Consider the following 19,073-nt stretch of genomic DNA (forward strand, 5'->3'; position numbering starts at 1 on the left):
CCCTGCTCTCTGCTGCGGGGCAGGGATGCGTTTACATGCTAGAAAGGGGGTTGTGACCTGTAAGCTGAGGCTGAACTTCATGAATTATTTTTATGTATTTATTTAGCTGAAGTGACGTTAGGATAGTGAAGTAGTAACACTGTATTCTCCGAGTTAAGATCAAGTCATGCCATGACAACGAGGAGAAATGCTCAGCGTGAGGCAGATGAGAAGCAGCCGTGCAGCCTGGGCTCTATTTTATCTCCTGATCCCTCTGCTTCCCACCTGGAGCTGAACTTCTCCACCTTCCTTTTCCCCTTCGGGATGGGGACAGCCTCCTCCTGCATCACTGGTGGTGAGACGGGACCCAGCACATCCATGTGCCATGGGTCCAACCAGCACCTGTGCTGCACAGCCATGATGCTCCCTGCTGTGCAGAGCTGCTGCCACAGAGATGGCACTGACCCCACACCAGGACAGGAAAGCAGAGAGAGGACGGATCCAGGTCTGTGCATCCTGCCTGCAGCTCTGGGTGCTGGCGCTGCCCTGCTGAGCACATGTCACACTGTACAGGCTGTGTCACCTGCAGTGGTGCCAGGTGGCTGTGATGGGTTTTGGGTTTCTGGGCGGGCAGTTGTGTTGCGTGAGCCTGATCCCACAGTTCTCCTGGTGAGGGAAGTGTGCTTGCTGGGAATGGTGAAAAATCCTGCCCGTGGCAGGCTCTGACCTGCATCTCCTGCAGGTGCCGAGGTGGTGGTGGTGAGCATGCAGCACAATCCTGCCGGAGTGCACGGGTTGGCTGGTTAACCAGGTGGATGTCACGAGGAAGGGGTGAGAACCTATGGTTCTGGGCATGAGCTGGTGCCTGTGGGTCTGGCGGGGTGATTAGGCAGGTTTCTGGGCATGGCCAGCATGCACACGGGCTCTGGGTGGGGAGGGGGGGGAGAGGATTTGGGGTGGCACCCAGGCTGCCTGCCTGGTGCTTCCCACACCCCACTGCAGCACAGGGGCTCAGGGGAAATCAGACAGTGCTTGCAGAAGCATCTTCTGCTTGGCCGAGGCAGCACCGTCAGCGGAGCTGGCAGGCACTGGCGTGCTGGCTGGGCTCGCTGGGGAGGATGGGACTGGCTGCTGGGAACCCAGGCGCATTTTTCTTGGCTTTTAAAAGTGCTTTACAATCTTCTTCTTCTTCTTTTTTTTTTTTTCTTTCGCTCTGCTTTCAAAAGCTGCTGAGAAGCACTAAAAGGAGCCAGCGATGGGTTCAGGGAGGGTCGGAGCCATCCAGCCACCCGCTCCTGAGCCTCTGAGCATCCCCCACCCTGCTGCCATCTCCCCATGGCCGGATCCTGCCCCGGGGGCTCCGCAGGAGGAGGACAGGAGTAGGGGCAGCTCTGACAGCAGTATTTCGGGTTCATTGGGTGCCCGCTCTCCCCAGCCACACCCCCACCAGCCCGCAGGTGCCGTCCCCAGCAGCACTGTCTCCCTGGCAGCCAGCTGATATTAATTCCTTCTGACTGCGCTGTCTCACCCGGCGCTGTGCTCCCATGACAGCATCAGGTGAGGCACGCAGCGCTGGCAATGCAAGGCCTTCATCTGACATGAGCTGGCCTGGTAGCACTGATTTACCTGGTAACGAGCCGTGGGGGGGGCTTGGTGCATGTGGGCAAAGCCCCAGGATGGAGCCTCCTCTTCCTCATCCACTCCAACCCAAAAAAGCGCAGGCACGGTGTTTCGTGTCCTGCCTCAGTTTCCCCGATGCAAAGCAGGGAAAATCAGATTTGCCGACCAAACCGGCTATGAAAATAGCAGTGATGTGAACTGAGGGAGCAGCACAGCTCGGGAGGAGCCTGGGGGAACCAGCAGCAGCAGTGCTGGACATCCACACCCGTGCAGTTGGATTGGCCTCAGTGCTCAGCCCCCGACTCCGGCACGCCAACCCCTCAGTGCTGCACGCTGCCCAGCCCTGCAATGAGCAACGGGCTCATGGTTCTGGCTCATCCCATTCCCACGGTGGGCAGGATTGGGATGAACCACCAAAGTGCCCAGTGCTGCCTGGTCCCAGCTACATCCCTTGGGGTTGGTGCTGCTGATCCCGTGCAGCTGCGTTTGGGGGAATGGAGCAGCCCTGCACATGGGTTTCTCCTCTCGTTGGTGACACCGGGAAGCTTTGTGCCCTGGCACCGTTGTGCCCCAGCAATGAGCTCCCGGGCACGTACAGCCACAGCATCTGGAGCCGTATCTCCCACTCACCACCCCTTTATCCCCCCGTCTGGCTGCATGCACGGAGGCGCCAGACGCTTTGGAATATGCAAGAAACGCCGCATTAGGCAGATTCGGGATAATCTTGTCTCTCCCGCCCCTTTTCTCCCACAAAGGTCTCGCCTTAATCTCCGGCGGAGGCTGCGCTGGCCCTGAACCCTCAGCACGGTGCCACCGCCCCGCACCCATCGCGCGGGGCTGCCGAGGGGATGGGGCTGCGGGGCGGGATGGGGACAGGCTGGGGACAGCAGAGGGCGAGTGGGGTTGACACGGCTGCGAGTGGAGCGCGGTCGCTGCTGCTCCCCCGGGGCTGAGCCCATTGACTCCTGGCTGCTCAGTTCGGCTTAATTCCTTTAATTAATTACAGCCTCCAGCTCCGGTTCCTGTGCTGGGGGTGCAGGCTGCCCCCGCCCACTGCTGGGCCTTGAGATGGGAGAACCGACCTCCCGGCTCCCCCACGCCCCACGGGGGGAAGAGTCACACGCATGGATCCCCGCACTCCACATAGGGGACCTCGCTCGGAGGTTGGGGGACCCTAATGGGAACCCCCCCAAAGGCCGCACCCAGGACAAGGGCTGCACCCCCCCCCAGCCCCACTCGGGTTTGAATGGAGGGAGTGGGGCAGCCCCGTGACGTAGCGCGGCCCCATTGGCCCGGGCGGGGCAATGACATCATTCCCGCCCGGCGGTAGTGGAGGGGGTGCGGTTTCGCTCCGGCTCGGCTCGGCTCGGCTCGGCTCGGCTCGGCTCAGCTCAGCGCGGCTCCGCACCGGGAGGTACAGCCATGGGCCGGGAGCGGGGCCCGGGCGCGCAGGTACGAGGGGGTCGGGCCGCGCTCCAGCTCGGTTCAGCCCAGCACGGCTCGGGTTGGCACAGCACGACACGGGGGGGCTGGCCGGGCCTTGGCTTTGCTATTGTCCGGGGAAGGGACGGGGCGCGGCGGCACCGGAGCAGGCAGCGAGCTCGGACCGCTCCGCTCCGAGGGCCGCTGGGGAGCTCCGGGCCGTACGGTGCCGGCTCCGTCGTGGGCATAGAGCTCCGGTAGGCTGGGAGCCCCGCGGGTGGGGCTCGATAACCGGGAGCGGACCCGGGCTGGGGGGGATGGCAGCGCCGTGGCCCCCACCTTCTCTCCCCTCGATCCCGGGAGCAGCGTTCGGGCCGCGGCCGGCGGAGTTCAGCGGTGAGGGGGATGCGGGACCGGGGGGTGCGGAGCCGCCACCACCGCGGGTGGGGTCCCGGGGCTGCCCCGAGCTCTGCCCCGGCTCCGGGCCGGGTGGGTGAAGGAGTTAACAGGATGCGGCGCGTCCGGAGCTCTATTTGCCCAGCCTGGGGCACCGGCTCGCCCCGCCCGAGCTGCGGGCTCCGGCCCCGGGGCTGTCCTGGCACGGCTCGGCTCGGCCCGGCAGTTCCTCCCCGGTTCGCGGAGCCCCGCGGCGGGATGCCCAGGCCGGGCTCTGTCTGCCCACCCCGTCGAAGTTCCGAGCGCTGCGCTCCTGCGGCCCTTCTCGGAAACGCCGATCCTTGGAGCGGCTCCAGCCGCACCTCTGGGCTCGCTGGGACGGGGCGAAAGCGGGTGCTGAGTCACAGAGCGGCTTGAAATCCCCCTTCAGCTCCGCTTCCTGCAGCCGGGAATGGGTCAGGGCTTCCCGGCCGTCCAGTCGTGCCCTCCTGTAGCTCTCAGCACCCCCGGGGGAAACATTCTGGGCATCCCGGAGGCTTGCTCAGCTCTACAACCTGAGCACGGGGCTCAGAAGCTCGCTGCTGTGCGGGACAGCGCTGCCAGAACCGAGCTGGGGGGTGGAAGTTGCTGGTGGGGAGCGGGATACAGCCTGCGCTGCCCTGGCTTGACCCCAGCAGCCCCGGTGTCGGTATGGATGTTTCCAAGTGCCGATCTATAGGCTGTTAACGCGGGAGCTGGGATCGTTAGCTGTCTAGGGTGGGAAACTGAGGCAGGGAGCAACCCACAGATATCGGGACACGCAGTAAACAAATCTGTTTTGGACACGGCTCCCTCGGAGACCGTGGAGCGAATCCAGCTGAGGTTTAGCACGGGGTAAGTTCATGAGGTTGGGTGCTGGCGTGGGGGGTGGGGGGGGGAGAGCCCTATAGCGGGGGGCGGCCGTCCCCTCGGTGCCACGCTGTGGGGTGACCTGTGAGCAGCCCGGCGGCGTTGTGCTGACCGCGGCCGTCTCTCCCTTTGTTCGCTGGGTTTTGTCTGAGTGCAGGCAGCGCGGGGCCCCGAGCCGCTCGGTGGGGTGTGGGCAGGTGGGGTGTCGGGGTGAGCTGTGGGAAGCCGGGCTGTTTACTTCCCATCCACCCCAGCGAAACCGCAGGAATTCGGAGCCCGGAGGAGGTCAGGAGGACTGTTTAGCCCCGGTATCCTGTCAGACCCTGGCCAGCCCCTGTTGTTGCGAGAGACGGAGCGAGGAGATAACCTTTCCCCTCGGAAACGTCCCCTCCGTGGCTGCAGGCTGGTTCTTGGCCCCTCAGCAGGAGGGTTTTGCTCCCTTGCGTGTTATGGCGTGTCCTGCCCAAATCTCCTCGCTGAACTCTGGATATAGCTCTTGGGCGTCAGCGCTCCCTGGGGGAACGCCGCTCCGCTTTTTGGCACCGCCAGGCTGGCGCTTCCCCGGGTCAGCTCTGATTTACGTGCAGATAGCTGCAGCCAGAGCCGAGCTGAGCCGCCCCGCTGACCCGGGCTCCGACCGCTGGAGCCTCCTCTGTGCATCTCCTGCCTGAGCCGCAGCGGTGCCAGCAGACAGGACCAGACCTGTCACCCGCAGCGGAGAGCAGCGCTCACCGGGCTCCTCCTCGTCCCACGCGAACGGGACCGGCCGCCCCAGGCCTGGCAGGGCTCACCGGGGTGTGATAGCACGCCGGTCCCCTCCTGAGACCGGAGGTGGCAGGGCGTCATCCGAGAGAGAAGTGTCTCCGGCAGCCGTCTGCCAGGCAGCGACATCAAAGGGCTGTGCGAGACGGCTGCCCGGGGCGGGGGGGCAGCGCCCCGTGAGCGGGGCTGAGCGCGTCCTCCCTGCCCCGGAGCTGTGCTGGGGATGGACCGGTCCTGTGCTGCCCCTGCCCCAGCGCCCGGCAGGGTGGGGAGCATCCTCTGATCTCGGGGCTGGAGGCTGCTGCCTGTGGCATGTGCGCAGCCCGGCTCGTTGGGATCCGGCTGGGCTGGCTGGGATGGCTCTCCCAGCCCGGGAGCGGGGTGAGCCGGAGGCAGGGTGCGTGGGAGCGTGGCTGGAGCGGTGTTTCCCTCGCACGCACCCGTGTACCATCCTCGTTCTTTTGCCCTGTGGTCCCCAGTGGGTGACTGGTGCTGAGTGGGGTGAGATGGGGCTGGAATTGGCATCAGGGTGAGCGGCCCCCGCTGCCAACCCTGCACGGGACTGGCTGGGACTTGGCTCTCCTCTGTGCCATCTGCAGGATTTGGGTGTCCCTGAGCAGCCACCCATTTGCAGGGAAAATCAGGGACGCAAGGCTCTCGCTATTTCAAGCTCAAGGTCCCAAAGGGTTGAGAAGCAGGGATGAAGGAGAATGTGAACTGTTGCTTTGCTTTCTCTCTTTTGCCTTAAACCCTGCTTTGCAGGTCCCATCCTATCCCCATCCCCAAAGCCCTGCCTGGACTTGCTGCCACCCTCCATGCCCAGAAATGGGCAGCCCTGCCAGCCCCGCTGCGCCGCTCGGGTTTCACAGCCGTGATCCCATAGGCAGCAGGAGAGGCAGCCGTGGAACTGCTCTGGCCTGGTTTCCTTTGTGAAAGCGTGCACAGCGTGAATGTCACAGGATCTGCTCCTCGCCCCGAGCGAGAGCGGGAGGAGAAGGCTCTGTGCCCCGTTCCCCCAGTGGGATGGGGCTGGCGGAGGTGGCTGCTCCAGCATCGCCTTTATGGGAGTCTGGGGGCAAAGCCCTGGGGGAGGTTCGGGCCAATATGAAATGGTTTTTTGGGGCTGAAGCCTCGAGGGGGGACACGGCTCGTTTGGAGGCTGATGGTGATGGAAGGCGGCTGGACGGGGAGGCTCCCAGCGGCCCCTTCACCGTGGCTTGCAAAGTATCTCGCAAATGTTCAACTTGGCCCTGAAATCTAAATACAAGGGAGGGACAGTCCCCAGATGGCCTAAATCAGCCAGCACGGTTGCCTGGCCCGGCTGGGAAGCTTGCCGGCAGTGTTTGTTTTATGTAAAACCAAAGGCTGCAGGAATGCTGGCCTGAAAGGAGAGCGCGCAGAGGGAAATGTCTGTACCACGCACATGCGGGAGCTGCTGCTGGGAGCTGATGGGCTGCATGGGGGTGTGGGGGAGGGCGGGGAGGAGCCCACCCAGCTCCGGGTTTGGGGTGACTGCGGTGTATGGGAAGAGCTGGTGGGAAGCAGAGCAGCTACTCCATCCCTGCTGCTGGGGGTGCCCCCTCCGGAGCCCCCATGGGTCTCTGTGTCCCTGCAGCTCCAGGGGCTGCCATGCAGCGTGCTGGCTCCGAGCAGGAGCTGTGTGAGTGGGGCAGGGAACTGGGACTTTGCACCCGCGTGGGATCAGAGTGCGCCCTGCTCACACGGGACCAGCGCAGCTGCGTGGTGAGGGGCAGCCAGGCGTCACGGGGCAGGTTTGGAGCATGTGGGTGGGTTATGTTGGGTCCTTGCTGCCGTATCAACCCGTGGGCTTGCTCCCCGCTGGTCCCACGGAGCTGAGCATGGCAGGGGGGACACGGGGAAGAGCTGTTGTCCCTTTTCCCGTGGGCCTCAGTGGGTCGTGGTGTTGCTGGCAGTGCCCGAGGGGAGGAAGAGGGCGGCTGCGAGCTCTTCCTCTCCGGCTCTTCCTCACACGGGACCACCTGGGGCTGCCTGACGCCACGGGATGAGGTGATGTGGTCGCTGTCCTTTTCCCCTCTTGCATGGCCACCGGGGCTGGGCTGGGTGGGGCAGTGGTGGCACTGAGGACGGAGGTGGCCGTAATGCTGCTGGGCTGTGGGAAAGAGGAAGGGAGAGGCCCTTGGTCATCTCTGCTGCAAGCTGTCACTCCTGAGTCACAGCAGTGATGGTGAGGTGGCCGTGCCACGGGGGTGGGGTGAGGGTGCAGCAAGGGTGCCACAGGCACATGTGGGCTCAGCACCAGGGCACAGCATGGAGGGCTTTGGGGTCCCCCGTGTCCCCCACGTCCCCGTGTCCCCCACGTCCCCGTGTCCCCCACGTCCCCGTGTCCCCCACGTCCCCGTGTCCCCCTCCTTCCACGCATGCCACCAGGTGCATGAGGCTGCAGGAGCTGTCCCCGCTCTGCTCCCCTCAGCCCGGCGGTGCCTCCCGGGGGCTCCTCGCACATTTCCTGCCGTCTGTTTCCAATTCCTCCTGGCGGCTGCTCCTCCCCACTTTCTTTCAATTAAAAAAAATAAAATCCCAGGCATCCTCTCAGTGTGCAGCTCCTGGAGGCTCAGCGCTGCTGTGCCCCACTCCAGCGGGCTAGGGCTGTGCAGGGAGGGAGCAGTGGGTGCCCTCCATGTCCCTTTTTGTGTGTGTCCCCAAAGTGTGGTGGTGTCATCTGAGGAGCGCTGCTGCAGACCCGGCTGCTGTGGGGCTCAGGTTGCCCTTCTGGGGCAGTGGGGTGAGAGGGGTCCGTGCTGCGGGGTGGGATGTGGTGATGCCGTGACGCAGAGCTGTGATGGTTCCCCAGGTTTGCTGTCCTGGATCTGTCTCTAAAGCAGCAATGAAGTGAGGGGAGGAGAAGGGAGACCTGGGAGCCTACAGCTCGGGGTCACTGTGGGTCAGGACAAGGGGACTGCAGTGCCTTGCTATTTGCATCAGGGACTTTTCTGCTGCATCTCCATGCCCAGCTCTTTGTCTGCTTCGTGGATGGGGACTGGCACCGCTCTTCTGAGGGGACACAGCACGGTTTGGGTGGCTCAGTGGGGCCTGGGGCCCCATCCCCCTTGCAATGCCCTGTGTGCAGGGGCAGATGCTTTTTCCTGGGGGATCAGAGTCATTTGTGGCCATGGTGTTGTGTTTTGTAGCCTGGCATTATAAGGGCTGGTGTCAGCAGGGCTGTGCTCGTTGTTTTAGGATGAGAGGTGGTGGCCTCACGTTGCACCAGGGGAAGTTCAGGTTGGATATTAGGAACAATTTCTTCTCAGGAAGAGTGGTCGGGCACTGGCACAGGCTGCCCAGGGAGGGGGGGAATCACTGTCCCTGGAGCTGTTCCACAACCATGGAGATGTGGCACTGGGGGACATGGTCAGTGAGCACGGTGGGGGGTGGATTGGGGTTGGGGTCGTAGAGGTCTTTTCCAGCCTTAACGATTGTATGATTCCACGGTGTCCTCCAAGCCTGACTCTGTCCCTCTCCTGTCCCCTAGCAGTGACCGGGTGACGCCAGGTGGGACCCCGTGCGCGGAGCAGCAGCCGTGAGCAGCAGCCGTGCCCGCTGGCCGTGCTGCCTACCGCCGGGACCATGCCCATCCTCAAGCAGCTCGTCTCCAACTCGGCGCACTCCAAGCGGCGCTCGCGGGCCGACCTGACGGCCGAGATGATCAGCGCGCCGCTGGGGGACTTCCGGCACACCATGCACGTAGGCCGGGCCGGGGACGCCTTCGGGGACACCTCCTTCCTCACCAGTAAGGCCGGTGAGCCGGAGGCGGGCGAGGAGCCGGGGGCCTCCAAGCCGGGCCTGCTGTCCCGCCGCTTCCGCAGCAGCAAACGTTCGCAGTCGGTGACGCGGGGTGACCGGCGGGACATGCTGGGCTCGCTGCGCGACTCGGCGCTCTTCGTGAAGAACGCCGTCTCCCTGCCGCAGCTCAATGAGAAGGAGGTGGACAGGAGCGCGGGGCAGCTGCCCAAGAGCCTCTCCTCCAGTCCCGTCAAGAAGATGCCGGAGGAAATGAGCCCCGAAGAGCAGCAGCGCCTCAATGGGGCGGCCGCCGGGCCGCTGAGCCCCGGCCTGGACGAGCGCGACTTCGGGGACATCACGGAGCTGCCCGTCGTGGTGGCCAAGAGCGGGGTGGGCATGAAGCACGCCGAGTCCATCATGTCCTTCCACATCGACCTGGGGCCCTCCATGCTCGGCGACGTGCTGAGCATCATGGATAAGGAGCAATGGGAGCAGGACGAAGACCTCGAGGCAGAGGAGAGCCACGAGGAGGGGGACGTCGCTGTACCTGGTTCTCCAGTGGCCGCGCAGAGCCAGAGCCCGTCCCGCAGCGCCGGCGGCCCCAGGGACAGCAGTGCAGCATCCAGCTGTGCCCCGGGGCCGGGGGAGTGCAGCCCCCTCCCAGGGGGGGCACAGAGCCAGCGGGGTCCCCCGAAACGCCCCGACAAGGAGTTCTCCTTCGCCGATGAAGATGACGATGAGATCAGGGTATAGGGCGGGCCGTGAGCTGAGAGGACTGGTTCTCATTTGCGATTGCTGGGACACGGGGACAGGTAACCCAGTGCTGGGGTCGGTGGCACCAGGAACACTTCGCTCCTCTCCCTCCTGGAGTACCTGTGCTGTGCCATGGTGGTAGGACAGCACTGTCCTGGGAAAGCTCCAGCGCATCCCTGGACAAGGAACAGACTCAATCTTGGTTCTTTCTGTTGGACTTTGGATGCTAGTGCTCTTTTTTTTTTTTTCCTTTTTTTTTTTTTTTCCCCTGTCCATGTAAAGCAATATAGGATCAAACAAGATGAGGCTTTGAGGTTTTAGCCCCTCTAGTAATATATATATATTTTTTCCGCCATGTGGTTTTTACTGCTCTCCGATTTGTACTTAACTTTCTTTACTGTTGCTTTTGGTTTTTTTTTTTAACGGAGGGGACGTTTCCTGTGAGGAAGGACTCAAGCTCAGAGCCCTGGGACAGATGGCAGCTCTGGGTTTCTTAGGGACTTTCTGCAGACTGAGAACCTCTGCCTTCATGCTGCAGCGGGGACTCGCTCCCCACACGTCGGATGGATGCTCCATCCCAGCAGTGACACACTCCGCGTGGCCCTGGCACCAGTTGTGCTGGGGATGCCAATGGGACCGTGGGTCTGTGCCCTGGGAGATGAATGCCCGGGACCCTCTGGTCCTGCGTGCTGGTGGCTGCTGTCGTGGGGCCGTGCTGGTGCAGGCGGGTGGAAGAAAAGGGTTTTATACCGTGTATGTAAAAATGTGAAGAATAAAGGAAATGTTAGTGACAGCGGTGGTCTGAGTTCCTGTGGGGTGAGATGTGGGTGGCTGCCTTCTTCTGCACTAGGTCCAGCGTGGCGATGGGGTTTCTCTGTGCTGCTTCCAGACCCCATGCTGTTGCCTCCTCCCTGGCCCTGTGGCTGCTCCCATGCTCAGTGCGGGGCTGTGCCAACCTGGCTGCGTTTTGGCACCTGCGGCTGTGCTCTATCTGCCCATCGGAGCGGGGCCGCCTGCGGTGGGGGAAGCGGGTGAGCTCCTGCTGGCCGGATCTGGCTCTGGGCTGTGCCCTTCAGGCCAGCCCTGCTCCTGCCAAGGGACGGCCGTGCCAAGTGGCCTCTCCTCCTGCAGCCTGCTTCCTTCAGCCAGGGAGAAGGGGAAGGTGGCGGGGCAGGACTGGCTGTTCCCAATCCTGTGGGCGCGGGGTGCCCTGCTCTGAGCCCTGGGGTGCGTGGATAGAAGGGCTGTGTCCATTATGGCAGGTGTTCCCACGCTACAGCTGGATTTCTGCCGCTCCGTGTCTGATGATGGGATGGGATAAGATGGGGAGAGTGGTCCAGGAGCGATCCACATCCTCAAGCAGATGGCTTTGCAGGGCTGGACCAGGAGAGAAGGATTTGGCTGCTCCATTATTTTCCAGCCCTGGGAGGGTCTGGGCTGGGTGCCCACCGCCCTGCACAAGGGGTTGGGCGGGTGATGCTGGTGGGAGCAGGCGCTGAGCTGTGGTGGGGACACAATGGGGTCCTGTGCCGACACAAAGCCCCGCGGTGTGGGACATTGGGCTATTGTTCGGGATGGGAGAACAACAGCAGCTGCAGCTGGCAGCCGGTCCAGCGGCCGCTCTGAGCTCACCGGGACGCCTCTGCCCTGCTCCCACCCTGCTCCATTGGGCTGGGACTGCTGCACTGGGCTCTGAGCATCCCTCCCTTAACCAGTGGTGCTGGTCTCTGTGTCCTGAGGGGTCACCAGGCTCCTCCTGTCCCCTGTTGTTCCCCTGACATGAAGCAGCATGCAGAGAAGGTCTCTGGGGTTTTCACCCCTTCCTGGAGGGTGCTGTGGGGATGGGGAGCCCCGGGGCAGGTGCTGAGCGGTCCTGGCTCTGTCACAAAGCCATTCCCATCGCTGTGACGCCTGTCGGCTCCAGCCTCTGCTCGGCAGCACCGCGCTGCCGCGAGCTGATGGGGCAGAAAGCGCAACGGCTCACTGAGTGCAAATGGGACACAGCTCTGCTCACTGGGACGGGACAGCAGCCCCAGTGCAGGGCCAGAGCTGCCGGTTTAGGGCTAGTGGGGAGCAATGCTGTGATGCCAGCGAGCATCTGGCCAGTGCGGGATGTGGCGTTGCATGGGATGCTGTCAGGACAGCTGCTGGGCGCTGGTGGGTGCCCCGGTGCAAGGCTGCGGCCCCACTGGCAGCGCTCGGCAGGCAGGCAGCACTGCTCCAGTGCATTTATAGCTAGTGACAGAATGGGAGCAGGTCTCCATCCCCGATATGTCAGGCCACGTCGCTCTGGGCGCGTGACAGGGACGCGCGTGGCTGCAGGAACTGCATGATGGAGGAAGGACGGGGGTCTGCTTGGGGTGCCCCCGGGAGGCAGTGTGACACCAGGGTTGTGTCCCAGTCGTGCTACTGCAGCCTGGCACATGTGCAAGCCCCCAGCCTGGCAGTGAGGCCAAAGGGGCTTCTCATGGGGTGCAAGGAGTGAGCTGGCTGTCCGCACTGTGAGCCTGGGGATGTAGCACTGCAAAGTGGGACTGGGGATGGTGCAGCTCTGCATCACCAGCAGTGTTCAAAGCATTCAACATGCAACAAAAAGGCACCATCCCTTGCTATGTGGGTATTTAATTATGGCATGCAGAACACATTCAGATCTGATGTCAGGCTCTCCCTGCTGAGCGTGCAGCCCAGGGTGAGAATCAGCCCCTACAGACCCCACTGTGGGTCAGGGCCGCTGCCAGCTGCTCTCCCAGTGCATCAACAGTGCTGTGAGCAGGGCTGGGGGCCTGGGCTGAACTCCCCACAGCTGGGCTGCGGCACCAGGCAATTATGGCTGCAAATTGAGAGCAGATGTGGGCAGCTTCTCCCTCTAAATGGAAGGTGCTGGGCTCCCGCTTCAGCTGGGTTTGCTTTTGGGGGTGGGAAGAGGAGGGTTTCTGAGTGCTCCTGGGGACTAGTGACCACAGAGTGATGCAGGAGCTGGTGGCTGGTGTGGAGAGGATCAGATTTGATGCAGAGGCTGACCTAGAGCAGCAGCAAGGAGCCCAGCTGCCCCCCTTCCCAGGTAAAGACAGTATGCTGAGGGTCTTGTGGCACCCTTGGAGAGCAGCAGAGGTGCGGAAGGCGCTGGGGTTCTCCCTGCTCTGCTGTGCCCGCTGTGGTTCCTCTGTTTCTTCTGGGTTGGCCCCAGGCATTGCTCCCTGGAGGATGCACCCAGTGCAGCTCTGTGGGAAGAACTGGGAGGCTCTCCTTGGGGAATGGAGGTCTTGACACTGGGGCCTGTGGGTGAAGCTCTCTCTCCCCACCTCCCTGCAGAGCTGGGGGCAGCTGTCTGCAAGTTCTTCACCCAAGGGCTCTGCACCAGGGGTGAGTACCACAAAGGACTGGGGGTGGGTGGAACCAGTGCCACTTTGCAGTCCCTTGGGGATGTCAGGGAGCTGGATGGGGCCCCTCTCTGTTCTGTCACCACACAGTGACCATAGTAGGCTTCTCCATGCCCCTGTGTCCTGCAGGATGGAGGTTTAGAGCACAGAAGGCTGACTGCTCAGAGCCCATTGTTTCGCTCTAGTGCTACATTCCTTTGGGCCAGAGCTGTGCAATAGCACAAAGAGGAGGGCCTGAACCCCCCAAAGTGAACATATACTGGCATTGTCTGGGTGCCCCATGAACTGGGTCTGTTCTGGGGGTGATCCTGCGCAATGGAGTGAGGTGGGCAGTGGTCTGTAAGCACTGCCTTTATGGAGCAGTGGCTGTGACTTCCTATGCAAGCCCAACATGATGGTGATACACGTGCTGCTCCCACTCCAAGCTCGGTAAGAGCAGAATGAGGACCCACAGTCTGTCCCGTCCAAGCCCCCTGTGTCCTCGGGGTCTGCCCTCAAGCAATCGCCTGATGCCACCTCCTGTCTGCAGGAAGAAATGCCACCAATGTCTGCCTGAGGCTGTGTGTCCCAGGGCACCTGTTTCTCCCATATTTCTGCTGTTTGGCTTGGGTGAGCGTTGTCCCAGCCTTCACCCCTCTCTGGTCCCACAGGCGAGTGCAGCAGTGAGGACTGTCCCTTCCCACTTGCTGATGCCACAGCTGGCACCGTGGGCTGTCCCTGGTATGACCAAGGCTTCTGCAGGCATGGTGAGTGCCTGGATGCTGGGACAGCGTCTCCCACCTGCTGGTAATGGGGGGTCTGCTGCCTGCTGCTGGCCCCAACTCCTGCAAGGTGATGGAGCCAGAGCAGGGTGAGCTGTGGGGGCTGTCTGGGGGTGCTCCTGGGTGCCTGGCAGAGATCCAGGCTCAGCTCTGTGTCCCTGCTAATGGGGAGCTCTCCCGTGTGTGGCAGGTCCCCTGTGCAGGTACAAGCACACACAGAGGGTGATGTGTGCCAACTACCTCGCTGGCTTCTGCCCTGAAGGACCCACATGTAAATTCATGCAGTAAGTATGGGGTGGGGTGGAGGGGAGCTTGGCATGCAGCCAAATAGGGCTGGGTGTGGGACATGAATCCTGGGACAGCCTTGGGAGGCTGTGAGTGCCATGGGGGGGTAGTGCTCGCTGTGTCCCAGGGGGTAACTGCTTGTCCTTGTGTCCCTTTGCAGCCTCAAGGCCGCGTTGATGATGCACGGCACAGATCCAGCAAAGGTGATGCAGGGGAGGTTCCCATGCTGATCCCTCTCAAACTGAAGCCTTCTTGCTCTGTGTCCCTGCCCCAGTGCTCTTGTAGGAGCTGGGGGCTGCTGAAGCTGACTGCCTCATGTTCCCCCAGGGAGCGGAGTGTCCTCAGAAGCCAGGTGTGGCTAGGATCCACTGCCAGAAGGGAGAGTGGCTGCAAAGATGTGTCACCTGCAGGGCCCCTGCTGCTAGTCACCAGCACCACTCAGTCCCTGGCAGTGCAGCCCAGGGACCCCCGCAATGATCCCCCCATCCTACAGTGCCCACCAGAACCAGGCATCTGCTTCAAGGTGGGTGATGTTGGGGCTGGGAGGCTCAGGAGCAATGGTTTCACCTCGGAGGAGCGGGAGAGGGGAGCAGCATGAGCTGTGGGGGACTCTGAAAATAGGTTTTGTGAATCTAGCCTTGCCTGGGGCTGATTGACAGCAGTCCGAAGAAGATGGGGTATGAACTGGCTGGGAAGGACTGTAAGTGACAGTGGGGAGGCTTCTTTGATTGTAAACACTTGGCACACAGTGGAATAGCTGTGGAAAGCAGTCTCAGAGGCAGGGGGTTGTTGTAGTAATAAGCCTTAGGCTGTTTCTTATAGGCACAAGCTGTGTCAGATGAGGTATAGCTCCATTAGCCCACTCATTTGGACAAGAACACGTGGTAAAACAGCACAGGGTTGATCTATCACAAAATTGATGCCTGCCTCTCTCTGTTCCCTCCCCAGTGCAGACAGAAAGGTCACTATGTTGGCAAGTGTGGGAAGAATCAAATGGAAATCCTGCTGAGGAAACGAGTGCTCTCACAGGGAAAGCAGAAGGAAGACACGGGGAGGTGTACAACATGATGGAGCCAGACAGGCCACTAGGACAGCTGCTGGACTAGAAAAGCCTGTTGGCTTTGCTCAGCACTTGCTCTTACAGCTATTTGCCCAAGCAGCAGAAGAGAAAAATCACATCTTCCTTAATGGGACTCTTCACTGTTCCCACAGCAGTCACTGCCTCCATCCCCTCCTGCACAGCTGGCACATGGCTGCACTTGGGCTGGTGCAGCAGGGAGATGGCACTAGGAGATCACCAGCCCACAGGTCTGCAGGGGTGTGGGAATGGCTTGTGCCTGGGTCAGAGGAAAGGGGGGGGGGGTGTGCTGGTCCCCTCAGAAGCAGGCAAGAAAGCACCATGTTTAAGAATGCACAGGACCAAGCAGGAAAGAAAAATTCAGAAGGACTTTATTGCTGGTGGGAGGGAGTTCTTGGTGAAATACCTCTGACACAGTACTCCTCCACCTCTCTTAGAATAAAGAGTTTGCCTTTTCTTTTTTTCTTTTCCCTCATTTTGTGCCTGTAATGTGACCAACCCTTTTCCAGACATGTCTGAGGATGGCAGGCTACAACTAGCACTCTCATAACTGTCCTCATTTGTCTGATGTCAGTTTGCCCTTTGGGCACAACAGCTAATCCAATGGATTTTCTTCCTCCAGAAATAGGGCACCGCGTTCTCAGTGCTGCTGCTTTAAAACCTTTACAAAGATCCTTCCTGGAGCTGTCTCAGAGCCCAGGTAGACTCATAGGCAATGTTTGTGGCCCCAAGCAGGGGCCCCTTTGTAGAAGGGCTCTGCAGGGATCACCCTCCTTTCACAAGTTAGCTATAAACATTATTTTGCTTATTGTGGAGAGAGGAAAGTAAAAGGTGCCCAGTGCTAGGTACAGCTCTGATAACTTAAGGCAGTGGTTATTCTGGTTATTTATTAACCCCTCTCTGCAATGAGCCACCACATACTTTATTGCCAAATAATACAGGAAACTGCCAACTACAGAAATCTACTGCACGCAGACCTCTGAGGAGCTGCCTTAACGCCTCCTTGCCTTTCAGTACTGAACACTGACCCACAGAGCAGTGACTGCAGACTGTCAGAGTTACCTCTCTATCTGCAGGAGGGTAGCTGAAAAGCACGCTCCCAGTATCAACAACTTAAGAGCCTGTCTCTAACAGGAAATGGGTCTCTGCTGTTTCACTGAGGATTCAAACCCTGTTGGTCCCAGGAGCTTGTGCTGACTCTGTCAAACATTTACGCCTGTTTCCCGGGTGCTGTTGCAGATTCTTCAGTGGTACTTACGCCAGCGACTGCACTCTAGCAAAACAGGGTAGAGGGAATAAAAAGACAAAATAAATGTTAGCACAGTCCTGTGCTCAGGGACTATACGACAGAGTACTTTGCCCAGCAGTGATGAGCAGGAGTCTGACTATAGCCTTTGTTGTTTATCTACTGTAAAGCTGCACGTGGGAGCAAGTCCTGGTGGAGAAACTACAGACACCAGTTAATCCTTTGTGTCATTTATGAGTAAATCCAGGGAACAAGTTGTGTTCATTCTGGAATATCTCAAACTGCACACAGAGCAGAGGGAGAAGAGTGCTCCTGACTGTTCCTGGCTGTAGCTAGAGAGAAGCTGTAAACTGATAACTGTTACCACCACTTTTACTAACTAAATTCCTCTGCTTTCCTAAGCCAAATCAGAATGCTGTTCCTTGAGCTCTGATACTAGTTTTACTGATGAAGTATTTAAATTACTTCTGAGCCTAAAATAACGTGCCTATTAAGTAGTCATAGCAGCTTTTGCAAAAGGAGAATTATCTGGAATAAGACAGATACCAAGAAGGAAATCTTACTGATATGCTGATAGTTCCAGCTGTAGCTGAGGATGCAGTATCCAGCGAGGAGCATGGAGATTCCAGCTGCTCCACCCCTCTTCACATTGATGTATTTGTTGTAGTAACTGCTCCAGACTGTTGGAATAGGAACACAAAGGTCAAACCACATACTGGTCAGATGGAGTTGACTGATTGGTTTCTATGTGCCTTTCTAAAGCCAGATGGTCGGGTCTCTAGATTTACTTTTTTAGAGACCTAGACTGGCCCCCTGGACCAGGCTGCAGCAGCACATTAACAGGTAAAGTGGGATGTTTCTGCCAGAAGAGCTAGCAACTTAGCCTCACCTTTCTGCACTCCTCCAAGCAGCCCCCGGGGAGAAAAATCACAGGTGGTGAGCCACATGGGCAGCTCCCCCAGCCTTACATCCATCAGATGTCTTTCTGAAAGGGGACCTGCAAAATGAGAAGTCAGATAGGACAAAGGAGAATGGTTTTAAACTAAGACGGGGGAGGTTTAGGTTAGATATTAGGAGAAAGTTTTTCACACACACAGTGGTGATGCGCTGGCAGGTTGCCCAAGGAGGTTGTGGATGCCCCATCTCTGGAGGCATTCAAGGCCAGGCTGGATGTGGCTCTGGGTAGCTTGGTCTAGTGGTTGGCAACCCTGCACACAGCAGAAGGGTTGAAACTAGATGATCATTATGGTTCTTTTCAACCCAGGCCATTCTATGATTCCATTCATGTTTTACAGTCAAGTCTGGCAGTATAGTACATCTCAGCAGCAGACTTTTGTTTCTAACGTTACCTTGGTGTCCTTCTGAGAAATTGCCCTTTGGTGTCTTCATTGTGATCCTCATGTCTTCCTGAAAAGACTTCCCAGGAAACATGCTCAGACTGTGGTAATTAGAATGTAAGTCTGGAAACCACTCCAAACCCACGGCACCTGCCTGCGTGCTTCTGCCAGAGGCCTGGGGGAGACAGATGGGTTGCCTTTTGGGGGTGTGGAGCAAGGACTGGTCCAGAGCCAGCCTGCTGTCCCTCCCTGCATTCAGGATGGGCTCGGAAACGACAGCCATCTGCTTCTTGTTCTCACTCAGTGTTTGTATGCCGGTTAGGTAATTTTTGGATGTCCCTTCCTTGTGACCTCTCCAATCCTCTCTCACAGACAGATGGAGGTTCTGACCGTGCAAAACAGAAAGAGGGGCTTTGTATTCCACAGCAGCTTCCATGTACACCTGCTTCTCTTCTGTCAGGGTTTTGTCTGATCCCTCCTGCTGAGTGAGGTCAGAGGGGCTCCTTCTGCTGTCAGCTTCAGGGGGACCGTGCAGCCCACGTGTTCTAACCGCATTTAAATGAGTGCCTTTCCCTTCCTTTAAGCTGGGAGCTCTAGGGCTAGGCACCTCTGCACACGCTGCTTTTGGGGCATTTCTTCCCTCGGGGCCCGCTGATCGCAGCACTTCAGGGTCTTCCCCGCAGTGCCCCCCGGCCCTGGGGCCGCTTCTCTCCCTCACCACTTTGGCGCGGTGGTTCTCGATCACTATTTTCACCCCGTCCCGAAGTTTCTCCGGGATGCCCGCCACCTCCTCGGGCAGCAGGTCGAGGGACTGTGCCACATCGCGGGCCTCGGCCTCCACCCGCACCTGGGCCTCCACCCGAGGCTGGGCCGCGGCCTGCTGCTTCCTCCTCTTCCCCGGGGCCGCCTCCTCTCCCCTCACGGCCGCGTCCGCCCCCTCCCGCCGCCCGGCTCCCTCCGCCTCCCGACGGGGCGCGGCCTTGCAGTGCGGGAGGTGCGCTCGGAGCCGCTTGAAGGGCCGCCGGCAGTGCGGACAGCGTTCCGTGCCCGGTGGGGCTTCGTCCATGGTGAGGCCGCTTTTCCGTCAGGCAGCGCGGCGGCCACCCCTCCGCGGGGTCTTCGGGGGTGCACGCCGCGCACGCGCACAAAGATCGGGGCGGGGCAAAGGCGGGCGGCGCGCGTGCGCACAAGGACGGGGCGGGGCTAAGGCGGGCGACGCGCATGCGCGGGAGGTGGAGACGCCGGAAGCGGCGGTCGGTGTCGAGCGGCGCCGTATCTCCTCAGCGGTGTCGGACCGTGCCGCGGCCTCCGGGCTGTGCCCGCCATGAGCTGCCGGCAGCCGCTGCCCAACGAGCGAGGAGCCAGGCAGAGGTGGGAGTGCGGTCTGAAGGGAGAGGAGGGGGA

General features: G+C 60.4%; 4 protein-coding genes across 11 annotated transcripts in view; 3 read left to right on the forward strand and 1 right to left on the reverse strand.

The window, feature by feature from the left end:
* CDC42EP4 (CDC42 effector protein 4) lies at nt 2,889-10,375 on the forward strand. 4 transcript variants are annotated; one of them, XM_021415097.1, is made up of 2 exons: nt 2,889-3,051; nt 8,579-10,375. In XM_021415097.1, exon 2 carries the CDS (start codon nt 8,674-8,676, stop codon nt 9,580-9,582), a length of 909 nt encoding a protein of 302 aa, XP_021270772.1. In that variant the 5' UTR covers nt 2,889-3,051; nt 8,579-8,673; the 3' UTR covers nt 9,583-10,375. The 4 variants fall into 4 exon arrangements, with proteins under 4 accessions (XP_021270772.1, XP_021270775.1, XP_021270773.1 ...); XM_021415100.1 differs by lacking the exon at nt 2,889-3,051 and adding an exon at nt 3,074-3,278; XM_021415098.1 differs by lacking the exon at nt 2,889-3,051 and adding an exon at nt 3,279-3,417.
* LOC110407320 (cleavage and polyadenylation specificity factor subunit 4-like) lies at nt 12,480-15,303 on the forward strand. Its single transcript, XM_021414889.1, is given in 7 exon segments — nt 12,480-12,643; nt 13,613-13,708; nt 13,914-14,007; nt 14,169-14,211; nt 14,336-14,368; nt 14,370-14,531; nt 14,957-15,303. Coding segments are annotated over 7 exon segments (642 nt in total). The 5' UTR covers nt 12,480-12,549; the 3' UTR covers nt 15,077-15,303.
* Nucleotides 15,441-18,865, reverse strand: C17H17orf80 (chromosome 17 C17orf80 homolog). Of its 2 annotated transcripts, XM_021414882.1 has the most exons (5): nt 18,517-18,865; nt 17,682-17,844; nt 17,222-17,329; nt 16,896-17,012; nt 15,441-16,359 (listed from the first exon to the last, which is right to left on the reverse strand). In XM_021414882.1, the coding sequence occupies exons 1-5, from the start codon at nt 18,733-18,735 to the stop codon at nt 16,331-16,333; spliced, it is 636 nt and encodes a 211-aa protein (XP_021270557.1). In that variant the 5' UTR covers nt 18,736-18,865; the 3' UTR covers nt 15,441-16,330. The 2 variants fall into 2 exon arrangements, with proteins under 2 accessions (XP_021270557.1, XP_021270556.1); XM_021414881.1 differs by having other exon boundaries at nt 17,682-18,865.
* FAM104A (family with sequence similarity 104 member A) overlaps nt 18,909-19,073 on the forward strand; it is a 10,111-nt gene continuing 9,946 nt past the window's right edge. For all 4 annotated transcript variants that reach the window (XM_021414890.1, XM_021414892.1, XM_021414891.1 and 1 more), the window contains exon 1: nt 18,909-19,040. In XM_021414890.1, coding sequence (XP_021270565.1) covers nt 18,994-19,040 — 47 coding nt within the window. In that variant the 5' untranslated portion in view covers nt 18,909-18,993. The remainder of the gene's footprint in view (nt 19,041-19,073) is intronic.

This window comes from Numida meleagris, chromosome 17 (assembly GCF_002078875.1).
Source record: "Numida meleagris isolate 19003 breed g44 Domestic line chromosome 17, NumMel1.0, whole genome shotgun sequence".
Classification (NCBI taxonomy): Eukaryota; Metazoa; Chordata; class Aves; order Galliformes; family Numididae; genus Numida; species Numida meleagris.

Excerpts from the sequence above, each read along its gene's own strand:
- CDC42EP4 (XM_021415097.1), top strand. The coding sequence starts at position 8,674 with ATGCCCATCCTCAAGCAGCTCGTCTCCAACTCGGCGCACTCCAAGCGG.
- C17H17orf80 (XM_021414881.1), bottom strand. The coding sequence starts at position 18,735 with ATGGACGAAGCCCCACCGGGCACGGAACGCTGTCCGCACTGCCGGCGG. Across the intron at positions 17,330-17,681 it reads TTTCTCAGAAGGACACCAAG|GTCCCCTTTCAGAAAGACAT; the intron begins GTAACGTTAGAA and ends CTCATTTTGCAG. Across the intron at positions 17,013-17,221 it reads GCTTGGAGGAGTGCAGAAAG|TCTGGAGCAGTTACTACAAC; the intron begins GTGAGGCTAAGT and ends CTATTCCAACAG.